Raw genomic sequence first — 21,865 nt, 5'->3', positions numbered from 1 at the left:
AATGCATGAGAGTGAAAAGTGAAAGTGAAGTCGCTCAGTCATGTCTGACTCTTAGCGACCCCATGGACCACAGCCTACCAGGCTCCTCTGTCCATGGGATTTTCCAGGCAAGAGTACTGGAGTGGGGCGCCGTTGCCTTCTCCGTCCAGGCTTGCTAGTCTTCTCCAACTTCAGGGAGTACTAGAGAGGCAATGCTGAGGGTCAGCTTGTTAGGTCCTTCTTTAGGTTCTTTTAGTCGACTCTGCAGGGCTATCAGAACACACAACTTCTCAAACGAGCACAGGTGCGTCGGGAAAACACTAAGCTAACCCATTAAAAGAGCGCTGGATTTGCTCTCCGGAATGGCTCCTCGCTGCTTCTGTGTACACTTGAGCTCTAATGCATTTCATTTCTTAATTTGAAGACAAGGATGAATGCGGTACGTGGAATGACAGCAAAGCACACCCTCCCCTCTTCTCAGGGGCATAAATCAATGAAACGGCACCTGAGCCAACCGACTTGTCTCTCTTTGCTGCTGTGTTTTCTCTTTAACAGAAACTCCACACAACACTGCCAGCTTTCACCGAGAGTGTCCTGAATGGCCATTTCTATTTTTCATCTATCCTTTCCAGAGGCTTCACTGGACTGGGAGGCAGAAGTTGGCCTGGGTCCTCTCCCAGTTCAGCCACCATCTAGCCCTGTGACCTTGGGCAGATGACCTCTGTAAGCTTCCCTCCTCAATTCTCCAGATCAGAGCAGTGAGATGTCCGGGAGCTTTCCCTGCTGAGTCTCTGAGAACTCCACTGCTGTACTCTCCAGCATAAAAGTGCCTTGAGGCGACTGCAAATCATGCCTGCAAATCAGGAAAGCTGCTCTAAAGGGAAGGCAACCTTGCAATGTAAGTGGTTTGTCTCAGTTCTGTGGTTTAGCTGCTCCAAAGATTCAGATGAAAAAGATAAATTGACATGGTTTAAGCCCCTCACAAGGTCAGTGGGGAGCTGGCCAGAGTGCTGAACTCAGCTTCTATTCATGACAGTCAGACCTGGCTGCACTGCTCACACACACAGCACCTTACCCTGCCCCAGGACAGAGGCAAGCAAGAGTTTTCTCAGCAAGCTCCAGACTTTGGGCACCAGGCATGTAAACAGCCAGAGGAATTTCTGAGCACACTGCATTCAATCGTTCCCAGATCTGTTAGAGAGCTATATTTAGCTTGGGAATAGCTTTGGAGAGAGTGCACTGCCACTCAAATGAATATTAATAGTGCGGGTCTTAGAGCAAAGAAAATATTTCTTCAGTTCAGCATCTGGTATGTATCTGACAAGGAAAACACTGCTTGGTGTTAAAAGGCTTGGGGCAATTGGGGTGTGATGAGCACTCTGCAACTAGGAATCAGTACCCGTTGGGAAAAGAACTTAGAGCATAAAACCAAATTGTCTGAGCTTCCTTCCCAAGTGCCTAACTAAACACTTTCTCCCTACAATCTTTCCCCTCAAAAATTTATTTCTTGAAAATAATATTAATTTGTCTCTTCGTTGTTGTACAGTTTATTAATGATTCTCAAAAATCTTCCAGTTTACCCAAAATGGAAATACTTGCACCAGAGCTGGACCCCACCCAATCAAACCCACCAGTGCTCTCCTCACCCTAGCCCCCCTCCAAAGAGCAAACCAATGCCGATGGGGCTGTCTGCCCTCCTGACTGGGGAGGCAGGCATGTCCCCACCCCCGGCTCTCCACATTTTCTCAAAGAGGCAGCCTGCACAAATCCTTTCTTTAGCCTGAGGTTCAACTTCCCTATTAACATAGACACAACACTCCACTGAAGCTGAAGTATAAGAGGTTTTCTGCTTGATGTGTTTTATGTCCCATTATTATTTTCCCTGCACATCCTGTGCCTCTCTGAGGGGCAGAGGAGAGTGTGTCTGGCACAAGGCTCTGCGGGAGGGTTCCTGTCACTCAAAAATAGGAGGGAGAGATCAATTCCCTTAGGAATTCATCCGAAGACTCTCCCTCTGCCCTCCCAGAAGACGTGAACTCCCAAGGGTTCTCTTCTGCTCTGTGTTCTATACCTATGAACTCAGTTGCCAGCCTCTGTGGCATGGCTGTTCCCCTTCTGTCTGGGTCTCTGCAGTGGTGCTACATGTCTGCTTTTCCTCCGTGGCTAGATTGAAAGGTTTTGCCTAAGCTTCCCTGAGGCTCATTATTTATGGGATGAGATTGGAGGCAGGGTGAACATTAAGTACCTCAAAGCATGGATGAGTCAAATTAATAACTACGGTACAACCCCAAACAACACCAAAACCATCACTGTGGTTTACTGCTTGTTTCTACCAGTTGGGAAAATTCAGAATTTCATGTTTGTGCAGACAGAAACTATTCACAGCAAAGACAGAGAAATGAGCAAAGTATATACATGCTCCCACGTTGGGGGAATTTCACAGGGAAGTAACCAAAGGGATGGGAAGCCCACCCCCATGGTCATAGTGGGGACTGGTAGAATTCCTGGAAGAGTCTCTTTTTGGTCACACCCCCTAAAGTTAAGACAGCGCATTCAAACACCCATGCAAGATAGGTAATCCGGTCACAGGTAAAAAGTATTTCCATGGAGAGGGGCAGGCTGTCTGTCTCTCTGTCTCGGCGCCTGTGGGTTCCCAACAGTAGAGAGTAATCTACAGTCCCATCAGGGACATTCCTAAAGTCCCCTAGATGAGCCCCACAGGATTCTTGAGCATCTCTAGAATACGAGTCAGAGCTCACACCCAGGGCTGGACTCCTCCACAGTGAACCTGCCCTGGGAGCAGGCGCCAAAGCAACTCAAACACCCAAGGAAGAAGTGGGAGCCAGAAAGGGGAAACTGTGAGGCACCTTCTCGATGTTCATTCTCAACACCACCCCCATGACCACTTCTAGAAATCGCTACTGGAGGGTGGGCAGTGAGACGAGGGGCCAGAGGAGGGGCAACAAGCCTGTGCCCAGCGTCCCTTAAAGAGGAGGCAGGCGGGGGTGGTGATGCCAACCGGAGGCAGGTGGAGTCGGCTGGCGTTACCCGAGCTCCGTGTTTAGCTGAGGTCATATCCGCCTCTTGCAGAACCATGTTCTCTTACAAGGCCACTAATAAGCCATTGACCTTGAGTTTGAGTCTGGGGCTGATGTTCTTCTCTGGGGGAACCCCAGGGGCCTTGTGGCTTAACGAGAAGAAATCCTCCTTGTTTTAGCAGCAATTGCTTTTTCCTCTCCACCCGCCACAGTGATCAAATTAACAGGTTGCTTCTCCTCGGAATAAAATGTGTCCTCAGGTCCCAGGAGGCACTGCCCATTTGCCTGTCTGATGGGCTCGGGACAGGAACGCAGGGAAGTAGTGTGTGTGCCTCTGGTGCTCCCCCAGCCCCCTGCCCCCCAGTCCCTGGGAGAGTCTCTCCCACCTGGGGTGGCCGCCCAGGCCGGCAGTGAGACCACAGGGAGGGAGGCGCCTGAGTCTCAGCTGCAGGAGGTCTGGCAGGAGGCTGCGTACACGCTGCTGCCTGCTGTGGCCCCGCAGCTCAGGCTGCTGGTGGGACACTTGAAGGGCTTCATGCTGTTCTCCCTCTGGACGTGCAGGTGCTCCAGCTGCCAGCGCTCCCAGCTCTTCCGGAACTCCATCTGGACCTTCCGCGGGGAAAGGAGGAAAGCAGACGCCATCAGACAAACCAACTGCCCACGAAATGGCCCCATGATTACATTAGGAGGGGAGGGGAAAAAATCCAGTGCATTATATTAAGAGACACAAGTCAAGGGCTTCGGGCACCTAAATTAATATCCCCATAAAATTGTTTCTTCTCGTCTCCTATTTTCTGGCTCTTCTCAGGAGGGAGACGGGCTTTGCTGATCTAATTGGTCTCTTGCATCTCTAAACTCTTGTGACTCAGCTAAGTACCTTTCACAATCCATCACAGTATCAGTTGGCGGAAGAGAAGGAGTGACAGAGAGATGTGGGGAGAAGGGAGGTGGAGAGAGAAGAAAAGGAGAAGAGAGAGTCTGACTTCAGGGCCCTCTTGGACGACTGAGAAGAGGGACAGCCTGCCCTGCCCCTCACGGTGTCAACACCAGACCCTCTAAACTCCCCCAAGGGCTTTCATCCTGGCTCCAGGACGGAAGGGCAGAGGAGCTGCGGAGAATGAGGCTGGGACTAGAAGCAGCCTGAAAGAGCAGGCTGCGGATAAGGACTTCTCAGCCTGGATTTGAACTAATCCCAGCCAGGAGCTGGACTCAACCCACAGAGGGTGCAGCCCAGGTGAGTTCGGCCAAGCAGAACTGCTGCCGTGCTCAACTCAGCAGAACTCAGCCCTCCCCATCAGCAAGAGCCTTCTCAAGAGGGTGGAAGCTTGGAGCCCACGTGGTTAGAGCAGAAAGATACAATCCAAGTAACACTGCAGAGCCCCAGTCCCTTGAGGGCTGTGGCAATGCTGCGGCTGGCTCCTGTGATTCCAGTCCCCCAGAGAGGCTGCTGGAAGCTGTACAGCCAGCCCAGGGCATCCAGAGAGCTCAGCCAGTGGACACGCCTCTACATCTGCTTTCCAGAGCTTCTCTGATGCACTCCACACGTGCCACCAGAACTCCGCACACCAGAGTGTCTGGGGCCCAGGCCCGCCCTCTTGGGCTCCATCCAGCAGGGTGGCCAGCTGCCAGCAACTGTGGGTACGTGGCTCACTGCCAACATCCCATGGGTCCCTGTGCAAACACCCCCCTTCTCTTCCCGCAGGGCTGCCATCCATCTCACTAAGCCCAGCAAGGTGCTTGGCATGGCCACATGCCTATCCCTTAAAAGAACTTTATCTGCACTGAGTGAAGCTGAGATGGCCCAGAGCCTGCCTGCCAGGATGGTCCCCGGGTCCCGGGCAGCACCTCCGAGCCTGGGCTGGGGTAAGGGAGGGAGGCTGAGCAGACACCACCCACTGACCATGGCTCTTTGCCAGCTCACTGCCTGGGTGAGTGAGTGTGATGCGTGTGTTGATAGCTGGCATGACGATGCCTGAGTCCTGCAGTGGCCTCTGCTTGTGTAGCCGCAGGAAGGCCAGTCTTGTGGCTCAGCCCTTCACTGGGAAGATGAGAAGAGAGACGGCCAACTGAGGCACATCCCTGGGAAGCCAACTCAGGGACTAGAGAGGCCTCACAGATACAGGGAATTGGACAGGATTGGGACTGTGTCCCCCTCTGCCTCCCTCTCCCTCAGCCCTTTCCATGAACCTCTGCTGCGCTCCCCACCCCAATGACAATTGTCATTAGAAACCATCATTTACAGGGCACTTACTATATCCCCAGTATTCACCATAGATTGTTAACTTTCACAGCAACCCTGTGAGGCAGCTCCTTAGTCCTTGCTTAAAGGTAATGAAGGGCTTCCCTGGTAGCTCAGACAGTAAAGAATCTGCCTACAATGGAGGAGACCTGGGTTCCATCCCTGGGTTGGGAAGATTCCCCAGAGAAGGGAATGGCAGCCCACTCCAGTATTCTTGCCTGGCGAATCCCATGGAGAGAGGAGCCTGGCGGGCTATAGTCCATGGGGTCGCAAAGAGTCGGACACGACTGAGCAACAAATACTTTCACAAAGGTAAGGAAACTGAGGGGCAGAGATTTAAGTATTTCTCCCAGTCTCAGCCAGGATCTGACCCTAGATCTGGGCTGACTCTACAGCCAGGCTCCTAACCCTCCGTCTCCTGCCACTTGGACTATTTAGGCCACGCTTGTTTCTGCCGTGTCTCCCCCATCTCGGTAGGTACCCCACGAGAACTGGGACCACATCCTCCTCTCAGAGCTTGCACAGTGCCCGGCATAGAGCAGGTACTCCATACGTGTTCTCTCAATGAGCCAAACGAATAAATGACTAAACGAGCACCGAACATCGGGTTCCTTCTTCTACTGAGCTCTCATGATCCAACAACGAAGACGACAACACACACCCTGGGCTCCTGGCGCTCCTGCCAGCACGCTTCCTCACTCTCAGGTGGCCCTCATCCCTGCCTCCCAGGTCCCCGGGCCGGGCACCACGCCAGGCTCTGGGGTTTGGGATGAGTTGGGGGGGGGTCACACAGCTGGGCAGGAGCAGAACCGGGACCAGCACTCGGGCTCCTGAGTCACCAGAGCCACAGCAAAGCCACCCCCGGGCCTCCTCCCCTGTGCCCATGCCCTGCCCGCTGGCAGCTAGTGCAGGCCTTGGTGGCCACACAGGCCCAATGCCAGGGTCACAAGTATCCGGTATTGCTATGGCAACCCTGGGTCTGGAGAACAGCTCTTACGGACAGAGGGCTCAGCCCAGGAACCACAGTGCTTGGTGACATGTCTGTCCGTGTGTCCAGAGAAGCTGGGCCCGAGACGTCTGGGGATGGTTGAAAGGAACCAGGCGGTGCGCCTGAGCAAGGCAGGTGCTCTGGGCCCTCCGAGCAGGGTCTCTTGGACCCCATGGCACCAGCCTGAGGGGAGAGGTCAGTGGGGATCTGGGCAGCAAGACCCCCCTGCTCCCACCCCAGCCACCAATAATCCACTGGAGGAGCAGACCCCCTTTCCCGTGGTGGATGGGGCTCTGGCCTATACATATTGAAGGTGCTCTCTCTCTCTCCAGGAAGAATTCATCCCAATCCCGACTCTGCACTATTTCCAGGCCAGACCTGGAGTGTGTCTCTGACTGTCTCTGATCTTCAACGTTCTCACGTGAGAGAAATGAGAATCTCGAAACCAGACTTTCAGCAGGAAAGCTTTTTGGGGGGAGGCAGAGACAAGCAAATGAGACGGTGGTTTTTAAGGCGCCAAGAATGTGCCTTGTAACAGTCACCACCCTTTACATCACCTGGAATTTTCCCTGCCCAGCCCTATTTGTTCCCTCAGGGCCTCAGTGCTCGAGATCTGTGATCTACTTGTGTGTGCACATGTGCGCAAGTGCACACGCATGGGCCCACATAAGACATCTGAGGACTGGGGGCCAGTTTCTTATATTTCTGCACCCCCACTGACATTCACACCCCACCTGCCCCACTCCCACCCCCAGCGTCAAGAGGCTGTGTCATGTGTACATGAGGCTGTGTCTTCCCCAAGCTCATGTGTATGTTAGGGCATCCTGTCCACGCACGTGTGTGTGTGTGTATGTTGGGTGGGGGAAGAGAGAGAGAGGGTGATGGAACAACACAGGGACAAGACACCCCCTGAGCGCCGGTGCCTAGTGGGGTGAGTAGCGATTGCAGCTGAGAAGCCTGGACAACCCCACTGGACCATCCAGGACAGCCAGTGTAGCAGCCCCACCAGGAGTCCACGTCCCTCCACAGGCCTTACCTCGTTGTTGACAAAGCAGTACAGGATGGCCACCATCAGCCCCTGGAAACAAGAGTCTTGTCAGCAGGAGGAAGAGGAGGGAGGCGCCCTGCAGGCAGGCCTGGTCTGAAGCTCCAGGGGGCCCCAGCCTCAGCATCTCCCTCCTGAGACTGGGCGGCCAAGGCAGGCCCAGGCATGGGGGTAGTGGGTTCCTTCTCCTTTCATTTCCAGAGGAATGAGGAGGCCCCTTGCTCAGAAACTGCAGAATTTCTTCAACTAACCTCTCCTGGAAGAGGCCCAACCTGAGAAAATACACTTACCACATGGAACTTTCCCTGCTCGGCACTATTCGTTCACTCAGGAGCCCCAGTGCTCCAGATCCGTGATCTGTTTGTGTGTGCGGACATGTGCGTCCGTGCACACACACGGGCCCACACAGACATCTGACGGGTTAGGCCAGTTTCTTACATCTCTGCACCCCTGTTGATATTCGACTCCCCACCCCCAGCAACAGCTAATACTAGTGGAGAGGCTCAGTTCTCAGCTTTGGAAACTACGTGACCTGGAAATCTCGTTTTAACATTGCCGAGCCTCAGTTTCCTCCTCTGTAAAATGGGAGACTCCGGCATACTGCCTCGTATTCTGGGAGGATGAGCTGCACAATGTCTGTAAAGCACCCGCCACCAACAAGCAGCCCAGGGAAGGGATGGCAGGTGCTATGCCAGGCTGGGTGCCCAAGGTAACATCCAGGAAGGCTTCTTATCCAGTGCGCTCACAGAGAAGACTGGGTAGGTGTCAGGGTACCTGGGACTCTGGCTCTGCTCTAACCACGTCCCCTGGGGAAGGGCCGCTTTCAGCCCAGGCCCCAGGCTGCCCCTCGGTGGTGCAGGCTGGTCTCGCCCCGCCCCCACCCTGGGACTTCTGGACTGGGGCCCCTGCCGCGAGGTCACCTGGAAGGAGGTGAAGGAGAGCTCCGTGAACAGCTTGACGAAGCGCAGCACTCCCCGGGCGTGCTCGTCCATCACGAAGGCGAAGATGACCTCATGCGTCCCCAGCAGGGGGATGAGTGTCAGCGTGGACTTGGCGAGCCTGCGGGGTGGGGCAGGGACATCACTCCGGACCTCTCTCATGGACTCTGCTCCCCCGTCAGTGCTCCCAGCGCCCACCAAGGCCTGGCATCTGGGTCACAGAACCCTCCCCCACCGAATACCCTGGGACGGGCTGCCTGGAGGGGAGGAAGTAGAGGTGGAGACAGAAGCCCAGGAGCTGCTCAGGTACAGGGGTGAGACAAGACTTGAGGGCTCAAGCCAGGCCTGGCTGGAGGAAGAAAGGGCACATAGGGATCAGCACCCAGGATCTCCCTCTGTGCCCGAAGGCAGGGCTCAGCGTGCCCGACAAGGGAGACTCCGCTACGTCACCTGCACTTGATGTCTGTCTTGCACATGAGGTTGGCCTGCAGTTTGGACACCACAATGCAGATGACCCGGACGAAGATGAGGAAGTTCACCTGCAGGGCAGAGGGGAGGGCGACTGGAGGCCCTCTCAAAACGCCCTCGCGACCCCGTCCTCCCTTAGTGCCCGGGCCCACTGCAGCTCCCACCGCCTGCCCACAGCATCACTCACCCCGATGGCGAAGAGGATGGGCAGCCGGATTATGAGCCAGTAATTCATGTTGGAGTTCCTGGTCCAACAGCTGGAGCAGAGAGAGACACACAGGCCCCGGCTTGGGCACACAGAGCCCCCAGCTCCCCGTGCAGGCACCGGGCAGCCCCATACACAAGGGCATGCAAAGTCACACACACACATATACACACAGCCACACAAACACTGCCACCAGGAGTCACCCGACAACCAGTCCCAGGATACACACACTCATACTGACACACACACACACACACACACACACACACACACACACAGTCCTAAACACACAGAGATACACACAGCCCCTTCATGAACCTCCAATCACAGTCACATGCGTCCTCAGCTTCACACACAAATAACAGGAACATTTCACTCACAGTTGTCACAGGAAAGCCTAGGGGGACATCACCTACCCCCACAGACCAGCACCCTTGTCATCATCAAATCCAGGGAGGGGGAGGGTGGGGGATTGCAGAACTAAATTCATAAATTTAGCTCCTGGTGCCTCAGTTTACCCTCCCAAGAGGCAGTAACTGCACACCCCAGGGGCCAAGGAATCCCATAGGGTTTGAGGACGGTGACCTCAGCACACCCCTCAGCCCCTCGGAGCAGGACACTCACCCCTCGTCCTCATAGAGGTACTTGACGATGCCCCAGGGGATGACAAACAGCAGGGGGACTCCTAAGAGGGTGGGGGAGAGAGAGGGCAGAGGGGCTGGCAGGCCGGAGCCCTGCCCGGCACACCCAGAGGCCCCCGTCCGGGCTCTCCCACCTCCAGCCCTGCTCCTTGCCTGGCCCCGGCCACGTTTTCTAACAGGTTCGGAATTAGGCTGGCATGGGTGCTTCAGAGAAGCGGCAGCAAGAGCCACCCTTCCCAACTCCCCACACTCCTCCCTAGACAGCGGTCCCCACCACATGGGCGCCATGACTTTCCTCACAGTCCACCCCCTCCCATGGGCCAGGGGCCAACTCTTTGATGCCACCCACCCCTGCCTGGGCCCACACACCCATTTCAGTCAACTTCTATAGCACTGAAAGCCCCTCCAGGTACCCACCCCAATCCCCATGCAGCTGCCCGTGGCTGGGTGGAAGCCTGGAGCAGAAACAGGAGACCCGTCCTTGACACCAACCGCCCAACTGACCATGCACAGTGGCCACAGCAACACCAGCTACCGCAACACTGCTGACATGGACGAGGCAGGGTAGTGTGGAGACGGCCTCTAGGAGGACCCCCAATCACCCCACCCCTGGTATTCACACCTGGGTGCGGTCCACACTGGATCCAGATTGGTCTGTGTGACCAACATACAGCAGAAGTGATGGCATGCCATTTCTGAGATTAGGGTAGAAAAGGTCTTCAAGACTGTAAAAGGCAGGTCTTGGGCTCTTTCTCTCTTAATCTGGTCACTTGCCCTGGGGGACACCAGCTGCTGGGTCATGTGGGCACTCAGAGAGCCCACTGTGGTGAGGAATGGAGGCCTCCAGCCAACAGATAGCAAAGACCTGAGCTTCCTGCCAACAACCTCGAGAGTGAGCTTGGAAGTGGATCTTCTGATCCATTAAGCCTTGAGATGATAGCTTCCCTGGCCAACAGCTCCATGACACCTCTCTTGGAGATCCTAAGCCTGAGGCAGGCAACTCAGTTGAACCTGGAATTCTGACCATAGAAACTGCAAGATATAGTTGGTGTTTTACATATCTAAGTGAGAGGTCCTTTGTTACACAGTCATAGGTAACTAATACACTGGCCCCTAGTTCCTTAAGGACAGAACCTAATTCATCTGAAGGGCCTCAGTGACCATCTCACTCTGGAGTTCAGTATATGTTCGCTGACTTTCGATTGGACTGTCAGACTTCGCTGTGGGTCCAGTGATTAAGAATCTGCCTGCCAATGTAGGGGACACGGGTTTGATCCCCGGTCTGGGAAGATTCCACATGCTGTGGGGCAACTAAGCCCGTGGGCCACAACTACTGAGCCTGCACACCTAGACCTGTGCTCTGCAACAAGAGAAGACACCGCAGTGAGAAGCCCGTGCACCACTAGAGTAGACCCCGCTCACCGCAACTGAGAAAGCTGGTCTGTGGCAACGAAGACCCAGCACAGCTGGGTCTTTAAACACTTAAAAAAAATTTTTTTTTTAAATTGGATGGTCCATCCTCACGTGACCGACGAGGAGCTGCATCAGCAGCTAAACAGGCCACAGGTGGGACTAGAACACAGGACTGCAATCCCACCGCCTAATGGCTCTCAGCACCAACTCTGTCTAAGCCTGTCTCTGTTGGTGCCTCTCAGGGATGGAGATGTGGGTGTCCCAGAGGGATAAGAGAGTGCGTCTAAAGCTGCGTGGCCAGGATGTGTGTGAGGTGGTGGCGGGGAGTCCATGTGTATGCATGTGAGGCTTCGGGAAGCACATTTCCAGGGCAGAACCCACTTCACCACCTTTCCTGCTGCCATCACCCACATCCTCAACACACGGATGTCCACTCAACAGCAGCTACCGAGCAGCTTGCACTCCCGGAGCAACTGTACTTGACTGTGCAGATGGTCAAGCATGGAGGAAGCAACTGGCTCATGGCTGACCAGCACGGTCATCAGATAGCCTTCTCCTTAGCTATTTATTTTTACATAACCCAGCATCCATGTTGCTTTAGTAACAGGCCTTCATGAGACTGGACAAGAGGCAGACAGCTTCCCAAGGCTCCAGCACATAGCACCGAGTCTGTCACATAGAAGATGCCCAGTGAAAATGGAATGAATGAAGTGAAAGAGTCAGTGTATCAGTGAGACAAGGGAAGCTGTCCAGGCAAGAACAGGCCAATGCCCTGAGCCACACACACATCTGGACACCCCTGTCTTCGACATCCCCAGCCCCCTGCTGGCCTTTTTCTGAGACCCTACCCCACGACAGGGGAGCTCACTCATGTTAAAAACCAGACCTGGTGAACTTCATTCATGCATCAGCATCTCTTTAACGAAGTCTTAAAAAAAATGCACGCACAGCTCTGCCGCTTGCAAACATTACACACTCCCTGCTGGCTTCATCTTTCTCCCATTTAGAAAATCAACAAGACAGGCTGGAGAAAAAGGCTTGAATGAAGACACAGTCTGGCTGATTTCCTCGTGTGTCACATGCCTCCCCCGAGAGGCCTCCTTCTGGTGGGTTATGGGGGTGTCCAGCCACCCGTGGACAACAGCAGAGGCTGACATGCCTTTTGGGGATTCCCGCGCTGTATCAGCATCTTAATTTTAATTCCTGCATCTGCATATGAAGCTAAAAGGTGTTTCCCAAGCATCCCACTTGCGCCGAGAGCCTCCTAGCATCACAGCAGAGCTCTGGGCTCTCAGTGACTCTGTCTGTCCTTCTGTCTTTGCTCCTCTGTCTCTCTGTATCTCCCCATCCCAATTCCTCAAGAAAAGGATGATCTGAGTGAGAAGAGGGGGTCCCCTTGGGTCCTACCCTTCTGCTCCCTCAGACTCTGGGTCCCAAGCTGGGGCATGAGGTGACGGGAAAAAGACTGGAGCCCCCTCCCCCACTGCCCCCTCCCCCACTGCCGCACTCAGAGACACACAGGAACACTGTATGTCCCAGCCCCCACTGCCCCACTCAGAGACACACAGGAACACTGTATGTCCCAGCCCCCAAAGTCTCCACCCACCATCCATGCACCTCTGCACACATCACACCGTTCCGTCCATTGCTTCCGCCCTCAGGTCACCATGGTGACAGCACTCCAACGCTGATGCTATTTCCCAGAATGGACAGAAACAGTCCTCCACTCTGAGGACCGCCTTCCCGGAGCTCCCCTTCATGGCCTAACTCCACCCACCCCTCCAGTTGGCTGCAGGGCTCTTCAGCTTTGCCCACTGCCAGTCTGATGCCCCTGCAGAATGAAGAGGCCTGGGAGGGGAGGAAGCCAAGCAGGGAAGGGCTGGGCTCTGGTGGAAGAGGGAAGGAAGGGTAGGAGGGAAGAGCAGTACACTGAGGGCAGGCCCACCTGCCCCCTGCGGGGACCTGAGTTTGCTCGGCTGGGCCCTCAGGGGCTAGAGAAAACCTGGCGGGACAGGCAGTGGGGCCCAGGGTCTGCGAGTCGGGAGGCCTGGGCCCAGCGCCTGCTCTCTACAGCCTTGCCCTCAGGACACTGATCAAAGCCCCTTTCCAGATGCTCTTCTGCAGCAGGGCTATGGAACAAAGTAGCCAAAGAGCATCATCAACAAGGGATGAAGTCTGAGGATGGGGCAGGGCGGCCGAGGGGAACCAGAGAGAGCCCAGAGCCAGGAACCCAGGGCACTTCCCAAGGAGGCGGGTGGGACCAGGCACAGCCTAGCAGGGGCTCAGGGGAAAGAGCGAGTATGGGAAAGGGGGAAATTAAGGGGGGAGCATGGAAATGGGAAGAGAGTGCGTCCCATTCTGGTGTGAGAGGCCCAGAGGCCTGCCCACTCCTGGCTCCATCCCAGGTGGGTGCCCGAGGGCCCCTCCAAAGGAAGTGTTGTTGCATCTGTTTCTGGGGTAGAGGGTGGAGGTCGGGGGTGGAGGCTAGTAGGGGGTGCTGCTAGGATGGGTGCCTCAGCCCTGCCCCACCCCACACCATTCTCATTGGAATCCCATGTGGAGAGAGGCAGAAGCACAACCAGAAATGTTCCAGCAAAAAAAAAAGACACAGTGGTTCTTGGCAAACTTTTTTGGCTAGAACATTTCCAGCTGGGCTCCAGGCACTTCCGGGGTCTACCCTTTGCTCAGCTGGCTTCCGGCTGACCCTCTCCCACTCTCTCACTCAGCTCAAAGCTCTCGTCTTCTTCGTCAAGTGACAGAGCCACGCGCCTCAGCCCCACACCCAGGGACCCCCACCCTGAGACCCAGGACTGTCTATTTCCCTCAGGGCTGGGGTGCCCAGGACTGGGTGTGGGGCTCTGTCCCCCAAGGGTCTTAGGGGCCAGGATCTTTGAGACTGGTACCATGACGGCCAATGGTGTGTGTCGTGTATTTGGCCAGAGAGGTGAAGGCCTCTGCTTCCTTTAAGGGGGGAGAGTCACGCAAAGGCAGAGAGGCTGGACGATGACTTGACAGTACCATCGGCAGCAAGTCCTGTGCCCAGAAGGGGGTTCTCCAAGGGGGCCCCACCCCGTACCGGGTGGCCCCCTGGGTAGCCTGAAGGCAGCAGCTCCAAGAGGGATCAGGGTCTCCCACCCGCTGCGCTCAGTCGGGGTAGGGGTGAGATGAAGGGCGGCGGGCCTTACCCCAGCCAATGCTCAGGTAGAGCCTGAAGACACGCTGCTCGGAGAAGACGGACAGGGCCAGCAGCGAGTACAGGTACACCCCCTCCACCAGGAGCCAGTAGTAGTTGGCTGCCACGCAGTACTGCATGAGCAGGAACACCAGGCGACAGCCCAGAGACTCCTAGGGGCAGAGGAAGGGTCCCCAGGGGACAACAGCTTGGCCCCTGCCTCTCTTGACCCCTCTCCTGGTCCCGCCCCAGCTGCTATCCTGCCAGAGCAAATGCAGGATGACACAGCTGACACCTTCCCGCCCGGACCAGTGCTAAGACCCTGACCTGCTCTATCTAGCTCATGGGGTCCTCACTATCCTGGAGGAAGGAAACTAATTTTCCCCATACGGGTGAGAAAACTGAAGTTCAGAGAAGTAAATAACTTATGCCTGCAAACGAGTAAGTGGTAGAACTGGAATTCAAACCCAGGTCTGTTTCCAAAAACCACTCCCCGGAGTCAAACGGTACCCTCTCTTTGGGCAGGGCAGTCTCCCTCCTCAGACTAGAAGCTCCCCAGGGTGCACTGCCTCTCCCATCAGACTGGACCGGGGGACTCTGCAGAGTGGACAGCCTCTCCCGTCAGACTGGGGGCTTCCCAGGGTGGACAGCCTCTCCCATCAGATGGGACTTGGGGTTCCCTGGGGTGGACAGCCTCTCCCATCAGACTGGGGGCTCCCCAGGGTGCACTGCCTCTCCCATCAGATGGGACTTGGGGTTCCCTGGGGTGGACAGCCTCTCCCATCAGACTGCGGGCTCCTCAGGATGGACCACCTCTCCCATCAGATGGGACTTGGGATTCCCTGGGGTGGACAGCCTCTCCCATCAGACTGGGGGCTCCCCAGGGTGCACTGCCTCTCCCATCAGATGGGACTTGGGGTTCCCTGGGGTGGACAGCCTCTCCCATCAGACTGCGGGCTCCTCAGGATGGACCGCCTCTCTCATCAGACTGAGGGCTTCCTGACGACCAGGTCAGAGCAGCTCTTGCCTTCCTCTGTGCCAGGCCTCAGTGGGGTAGGGAAGCCTGCCCTTCACAGATCATCCACCCTCCCCAATCCCTCCCTGGACACACCACATACCTGGTAGGAGAGGAGCCCGTCCCACTGATGCTGCTGGGCGGCTGTGCTGTACATCCACTTGAGGACCGTGTCCTTGATGAAGACGGACAGTGCTCGGAGGATGAAGGATGCAAAGAGGTTCAGATGGATGTAGTTCCGGGTACAGTGCAGGTGTCTGCGGGAGAAAGCAGGACCTTCCCTGGCACGATGACTGACAATTCTGCTCCATGAGCCCTGGTTCTCAGGCATGTGTCGGTCCCTGGGACTATGCTCCTGTCTTTCTTCCTCCAAGATGCCCTCATTTCCCATAATCTTGAAAATCCTTTGGATTTCACGTCCTGCCTATCCATGAAGCCTTCAGCGGTGTGGTGACTGCCAACCCACCCTCATCTACATTCTATCCTTTTTTCTGCAGCATCTTCCCTTCTACAAAGTCACGTGTAACCCAAGCGATCTGTAGGAAGACCACTTTTCCCACTGGGGACTTGCTTGGCTTCCTGATGACAGCCCATGTCTAACATGCCTCCAGGCTGCCTTACAGTGACAGATTGGGGCTAAGCACGTGGCAGGAATTCAAAAAGTACTGGATACAACTTCAATATCCTTTTGTGTAAAAACAAACGGAAAACATGAGGACACTTCTTTACCCAATAAGGGCTGTCCAGCCAAACAAGCAGCCAACCTCATTCTTAACTGAGAAATTTTAAAAAGATTCCCTTTAAATCAGGAACAAAATAAGGATTATCTAGCTGTAAGGTCTACTTATATCACATCTACTCAACTTTGTACTACAAATCCTAGCCACTGTAAGAGGGCAAGGGGAAAAATGGATAAGAATTGGAAATAAAGACACAAAATTGTCACTGTTTATAGATGATCTTCACAGGAAATCCAAGAGAATCAACACACAAAGTATTAGAACTAATCAGAGTTTATTCAATAAGGTTGCTGATATGTATGTTTATGTACGTCAGCAATAAACAATTTAAAAGTAAATTTAAAAATTCATTTGCACTATTTTAAATTAGTACCTGGAAATAAATCTAACAGAAGATGGCACAATTTCTATGGAGCACACAGGTAAAGCTTGCTTAAAATAATTAAAGAAGACTCAAATTAATGGAAGAGTCACCAGATTCATGGATAGAGGCCCTATCTTGAAAGTGTTGATTCTCTTCACATTAACCAATAAATTCAATTCACTCTAATAAAAATTCCAACAGTGTTGGTTTTTCTTTTGATGGAATTTTTAAAAACTTATAAAGAAGAACAAAGCGATTCAGCTATGCATTTCATGTATCTGTTCTTTTTCAAATTCTTTTCCCAATTAGGTTGTTATAGAATATTGAACAGAGTTCCATGTGTTATACAGTAGGTCCTTGTTGGATATCCATTTTGTTTATTTATTTTTATTTTTCTGGCCATGATGTATGGTATGTAGGATCTTAATTCCCCAACCAGGGATCAAACCAGGGCCCCCTGCATTAGAAGAACGGAGTCTTAACCACTGGACCACCAGGGAAGTCCCAGTTATCCGTTTTAAATATAGCAGTGTGTACACGTCAATCCCAAACTCCCTAACTATCCCACCCTTCCTCCCTGGTAACCATAAGTGCTCTAAGTCTGTGAGCCTGTTTCTCTTTTGTAAATAAGTTCTGTTAATCAATTATGCTCCAATATAAAATGAAGAGTTAAAAAAACCAAAACTTATAAAGAGAGTCAAGGGGACTTCCCTGGCAGTCCAGTGATTAAGACTCTGTGGTTCAAATGCATGGGACATGAGTTCAATCCCTGGTTGGGGAAACTAAAATCCCACATGGTATGCAATGTGGTAAAAATAAATTACATTAATTTTTTTTAAAAAGAAGAGCCAAGGGCCAAGAACAGACACTCCTAAAGAATCACAATGTAGGGCCCCTGCTGTAAAAAAATAAGATTTTCGAATGAATCTAAGTAGTTAAGGCACTGTGGTTATCAACAAAGGGACAGGTAAGTAGCCCAATGGAAAACAATCCAGATGACAGAGATCCACCCAGGTGTAGATAAGGCTTGCCATGCAGCAGAAGCCAGGGGTGGAAAGGGGGCTATCCATAAGTGGTCCTGATGCAATTAACTATATGCATATGTGGAAAAATGAAATTAAATCTCTTATTTTCACTATAGACAAAAATAAATTCCAGGTTCACCAAAGAGCCATAAGGGATGTGTAAAACTTATGATGCTAGGATAAGGAAAGATTTCTTAAGACCATAAAGAAATTTGGCCTTTGGGGGAAAAATTTGATAATTTTTTTTATCAATTGGAAAAATGCATTTTTATTAATTGATAACACTCATGAATTATGTTTATCAACAGAATTAGATACTTCATATATTTCATTCTATTAAAATTAAGACTTTTATTTATCAGTAGAATCAGATACATTGATATATTCCATTCCTGTAAAATTATTAAGGCACCATAGAGTAAGTGAAAAAATAAACCACAGGCTGAGACAACATATCCTGGATTATTATCCATAATATTTAAGGAATGCCTAAAATCAAAAGAAAAAGCCAAATCAGCCAATAAAAAAGTAAGCCAAGGATATGAACAAGCAATTCACAGAATGAAACATAAAAAGTCTGGTAGATCTCTCTAGGAATCAGTGATATGCAAATTAAAATCATAATGAAATACTTCACACACTTCAGATTAGCAACAATTAAGTCTGAAAAATAGGAAATATTGGTGAGGATGTTAAGCCAAGGGAACTCTCATATATTACCAGTAAGAGGGCAAACGGGCCTGACCACTTTGGAAAACAACTTCACAACACCTAATACATTTGCAGCAGCACGTCGTATTCAGACCAGGCACTTCTACTCAGAGGCATGTGCCCCTGGAGCCACGCACAGGGGGTCATGGGTAAGCATGTTCATCTTAGCAATGTTTATAATTGAGAAAAGAAGAAGAGAGAAATGCCTCAAATGTCCAGTAAAAGGACAACAAATAAACTGCAATATATCATACAATGGAGTGATGGTTCAAATGAATGAAACAGAACCACCTGTATCATTTGTGAATGAACCTCACAAAAATACAACATCAGGCCAAAAATAACACTGATGCCCAACATGCCATTAAAGGTACGCAAGATCCATGCTATATGGTTTTATAGATACTTAGAAATGCAATAAAAGTATAGAGAGAGGCATCAGAATTATAAGCAGCCACAGAGGAGTTCCCTCTGGTGGGGAGGAAGGGTGATCCTGAGAAACTTAACCTTGCCACTGGGCTCTAGTTCCTGGGCTTCGGGGTGTGTGTGCACAGGTGATTACAGTCCCAGACACTGTATTTTCAGATCTCTAAACGTTTCCTAATAAAAGGGGAGACTATTCTTGAGTGAATGTATTTACGGCGCACTGACTGTGTGCCCAGCCCTGACTGTGCCAGAAGCCATGGGGACGCAGGAGGAATGTCGCCTCTCCTGCTCCTGCTGGCTGGTGTCCTGAGTTCCCAGCCCTCAGAATTCCTCCTGCCCTTGAACCTGGCCCTCCTGGCCTACCGCCATCAGTGCAGAGGGCGTGGGAAGGGCCTGGTACTCTGAAAGGAATGGGTAGACCTGGGGAAGAAATTTTCCACGGGAGCTGACAAACTCCAGAGAGCAGAATCGCTAACCCGCTGAGGTCTCCTAAAATCATACTGAACTCCCCCTCATTTGAGACATAGGCTCACGGGAGAGGACCTCCTCTCCTCCCATTATCCACCGTGAAGGCCTCCGGCATGTGTGCATGTGTCTGCTTTTCCTTTTTTTTTTTATTATTACATGCATACATGTACACGGTATAGATTAGCTTAAGTACACAGTGCTGTGGGCTCTGTTTTCAACCTCAGAGTCTACGGTGTGGCCTCGCTGGACATCTCTTAGGAGAGGACCCTGCTATGCTGTCACTTCAGTTTGGTGCCCCCTCCTCTATATGGGGACAGAGCGACGGGTCAGGCGGAAGCAGCCCCCTTACCTGAAGCCCAGGAGGATGGCCGAGGCGATGACCAGCGCAGAGAAGGAGAGCGCGTAGCCCACCGTGTAGATGATATAAAGAGACAGGAGCTGCTGCTCCGGGGAGCTCTGTGTGCACACAGGGGACAGGGCATACAGGGGGCGCCCACGACCCTCCTCTCTCACAGCCTGCTTACCCGGGGGGATGGGGAAACTCAGCCCCACTGGGATCCCGGAACTGAGGAAGGGAATCACCTATGGTAACGGTCCCCGGATTTCAAGGACCTTGTTCTAAGGCCAGAGATGTGAACACACACCACCTGTGTCCAGAAGGTGTGGTGAGCAAAGCCCCAGAGGCAGAGGGGTGGGCAGGTGGAGACAGACCTACCCGCCAGATGGCCCAGGTCCCTGCTCCCATGAAGTTGGCCCCCTGCTGCCCCCTCCCTCGCCTCCTCAACTCACGCGGTCCCCTCGCTTGGAATCCTCACACTCGGACAGGTCCCTCCAGGGCAGGCTTGAGTTGTCTTTATGCAGCCACAGGCCGTCCGCGGTGCAGAACCGGTAGACATGACCCTGCAGCACTGGGGCGGAGACACGGGGTGAGCCTCGGCCCGAGGCCACCTGCCTCGCCCCCTCCCCACCTGGGGGTCGACCCTGTGACCCCTCCACACACACACACACACACACACACACGCTCGGGTCTTCCTCTCCTGCCACGTGTCCGTTTCACCCAGGAACAGAAAAGGTCACAAAGGGGACCTGCCCAGGCCCTGCCTCAGCCTTTCCTCTTAGCCACCCTGGAATGCAGTTTGATGAACCCACACTTTTGAGATAAGGCCACACCATTTCCAAGGCAGAGGAACCAGAGATCAAATTGCCAACATCTGTTGGATCATTGAAAAAGCAAGAGAGTTCCAGAAAAACATCTACTTCTGCTTTATTGACTATGCCAAAGCCTTTGACTGTGTGGATCACAATCAACTGCTGAAAATTCTGAAAGAGATGGGAATACCAGACAACCTGACCTGCCTCCTGAGAAACCTGTATGTAGGTCAGGAAGCAACAGTTAGAACTGGAGATGGAATCAACAGACTGGTTCCAAATCGGGAAAGGAGTACATCAAGGCTGTATATTGTCACCCTGCTTATTTAACTTATATTCAGAGTACATCATGAGAACTGTTGGACTGGATGAAGCACAAGCTAGAATCAAGATTGCCAGGAGAAATATCAATAACCTCAGATACGCAGATGACACCACCCTTATGGCATTAAGTGAAGATGAACTAAAGAGCCTCTTGATGAAAGTGAAAGAGGAGAGTGAAAAAGTTGGCTTAAAGCTCAACATTCAGAAAACTAAGATCATGGCATCTGGTCCCATCACTTTATGGCAAATAGATGGGGAAACAGCAGAAACTGTGACAGACTTTATTTGGGGGGGCTCCAAAATCACTGCAGATGGTGACTGTAGCCATGAAATTCAAAGACACTTACTCCTTGGAAGAAAGTATGACCAACCTAGTCAGCATATTAAAAAGCAGAGACATTACTTTGCCAACAAAAGTCTGTCTAGTCAAGGCTATGGTTTTTCCAGTAGTCATGTATGGATGTGAGAGTTGGAGTATAAAGAAAGCTGAGCGCCGAAGAATTGATGCTTTTGAACTGTGGTGTTGGAGAAGACTCTTGAGAGTCCCTTGGACTGCAAGGAGATCAAACCAGTCCATCCTAAAGGAAATCAGTCCTGAATATTCATTGGAAGGACTGATGCTAAAGCTTAAACTCCAATACTTTGGCCACCTGATGCGAAGAACTGACTCATTTGAAAAGACCATGATGCTGTAAAAGATTGAAGGCAGGAGGAGAAGGGGATGACAGAGAATGAGATGGTTGGATGGCATCACCGACTCAATGGACATGAGTTTGGGTAAACTCTGGGAGTTGGTGATGGATAGGGAGGCCTGGCGTGCTGCAGTCCATGGGTCGCAAAGAGTCGGACACAACTGAGCGACTGAACTGAACACACCATTTCCATGTCCCTGCCTCAAATCTCACTCAGACAAGGCTCAGTGCTGATGAGCTATGGCCTTGGCAGACCCACAGCCATCCCTGAGATTTCTGATTCTTGGAACTCAGGGCCACCTCCTTGGGCAAAGTAGACCTCAGCTATAAAGTGGCCACAGAGCTCCTGAGAGAAAGAGACACACCCCTTCCCTGAGGGAGCCCCAGTCTGAAGGGAGACACAGCCCCGCCTCAGGGAGCCCCAGTCTGAGGGGAGACACAGCCCTGCCTCAGGGAGCCCCAGTCTGAGGGGAGACACAGCCCTGCCTCAGGGAGCCCCAGTCTGAGGGGAGACATAGCCCTGCCTCAGGGAGCCCCAGTCTGAGGGGAGACACAGCCCTGCCCTCAGGGACCCCCAGTCTGACGGGAAACACAGCCCCATCCTCAGGGAGCCCCAGTCTGAGGGGAGACACAGCCCTGCCCTCAGGGAGCCCCAGTCTGAGGGGAGACACAGCCCCGCCTCAGGGAGCCCCAGTCTGAGGGGAGACACAGCCCCGCCTCAGGGAGCCCCAGTCTGAGGGGAGACACAGCCCCGCCCCAGGGAGCCCCAGTCTGAGAGGAGACACAGCCCTGCCCTTGGGGAGCCCCAGTCTGAGGGGAGACACA

At 52.8% G+C, this 21,865-nt stretch overlaps 1 protein-coding gene across 1 annotated transcript in view; it reads right to left on the bottom strand.

The window, feature by feature from the left end:
- Nucleotides 1–2,280: 2,280 nt before the first annotated feature.
- The window catches only part of GLP1R (glucagon like peptide 1 receptor), a 36,765-nt gene continuing 17,180 nt past the window's right edge, over nucleotides 2,281–21,865 (bottom strand). Inside the window, exons 4-13 of the mRNA XM_027525033.1 lie at nucleotides 19,665–19,783; nucleotides 19,225–19,331; nucleotides 15,245–15,398; nucleotides 14,140–14,299; nucleotides 9,525–9,585; nucleotides 8,883–8,952; nucleotides 8,678–8,766; nucleotides 8,210–8,348; nucleotides 7,281–7,322; nucleotides 2,281–3,626 (exon numbers count right to left, since the gene is read on the bottom strand). Of these exons, the coding sequence (XP_027380834.1) occupies nucleotides 3,459–3,626; nucleotides 7,281–7,322; nucleotides 8,210–8,348; nucleotides 8,678–8,766; nucleotides 8,883–8,952; nucleotides 9,525–9,585; nucleotides 14,140–14,299; nucleotides 15,245–15,398; nucleotides 19,225–19,331; nucleotides 19,665–19,783 (1,109 nt within the window). The 3' untranslated portion in view covers nucleotides 2,281–3,458. The remainder of the gene's footprint in view (nucleotides 3,627–7,280; nucleotides 7,323–8,209; nucleotides 8,349–8,677; nucleotides 8,767–8,882; nucleotides 8,953–9,524; nucleotides 9,586–14,139; nucleotides 14,300–15,244; nucleotides 15,399–19,224; nucleotides 19,332–19,664; nucleotides 19,784–21,865) is intronic.

This window comes from Bos indicus x Bos taurus, chromosome 23, assembly GCF_003369695.1.
Source record: "Bos indicus x Bos taurus breed Angus x Brahman F1 hybrid chromosome 23, Bos_hybrid_MaternalHap_v2.0, whole genome shotgun sequence".
Taxonomy (NCBI): domain Eukaryota; kingdom Metazoa; phylum Chordata; class Mammalia; order Artiodactyla; family Bovidae; genus Bos; species Bos indicus x Bos taurus.
The sequence above is the reverse complement of the archived record's forward strand: the minus strand, read 5'-3'. Positions and strand labels throughout refer to the sequence as shown.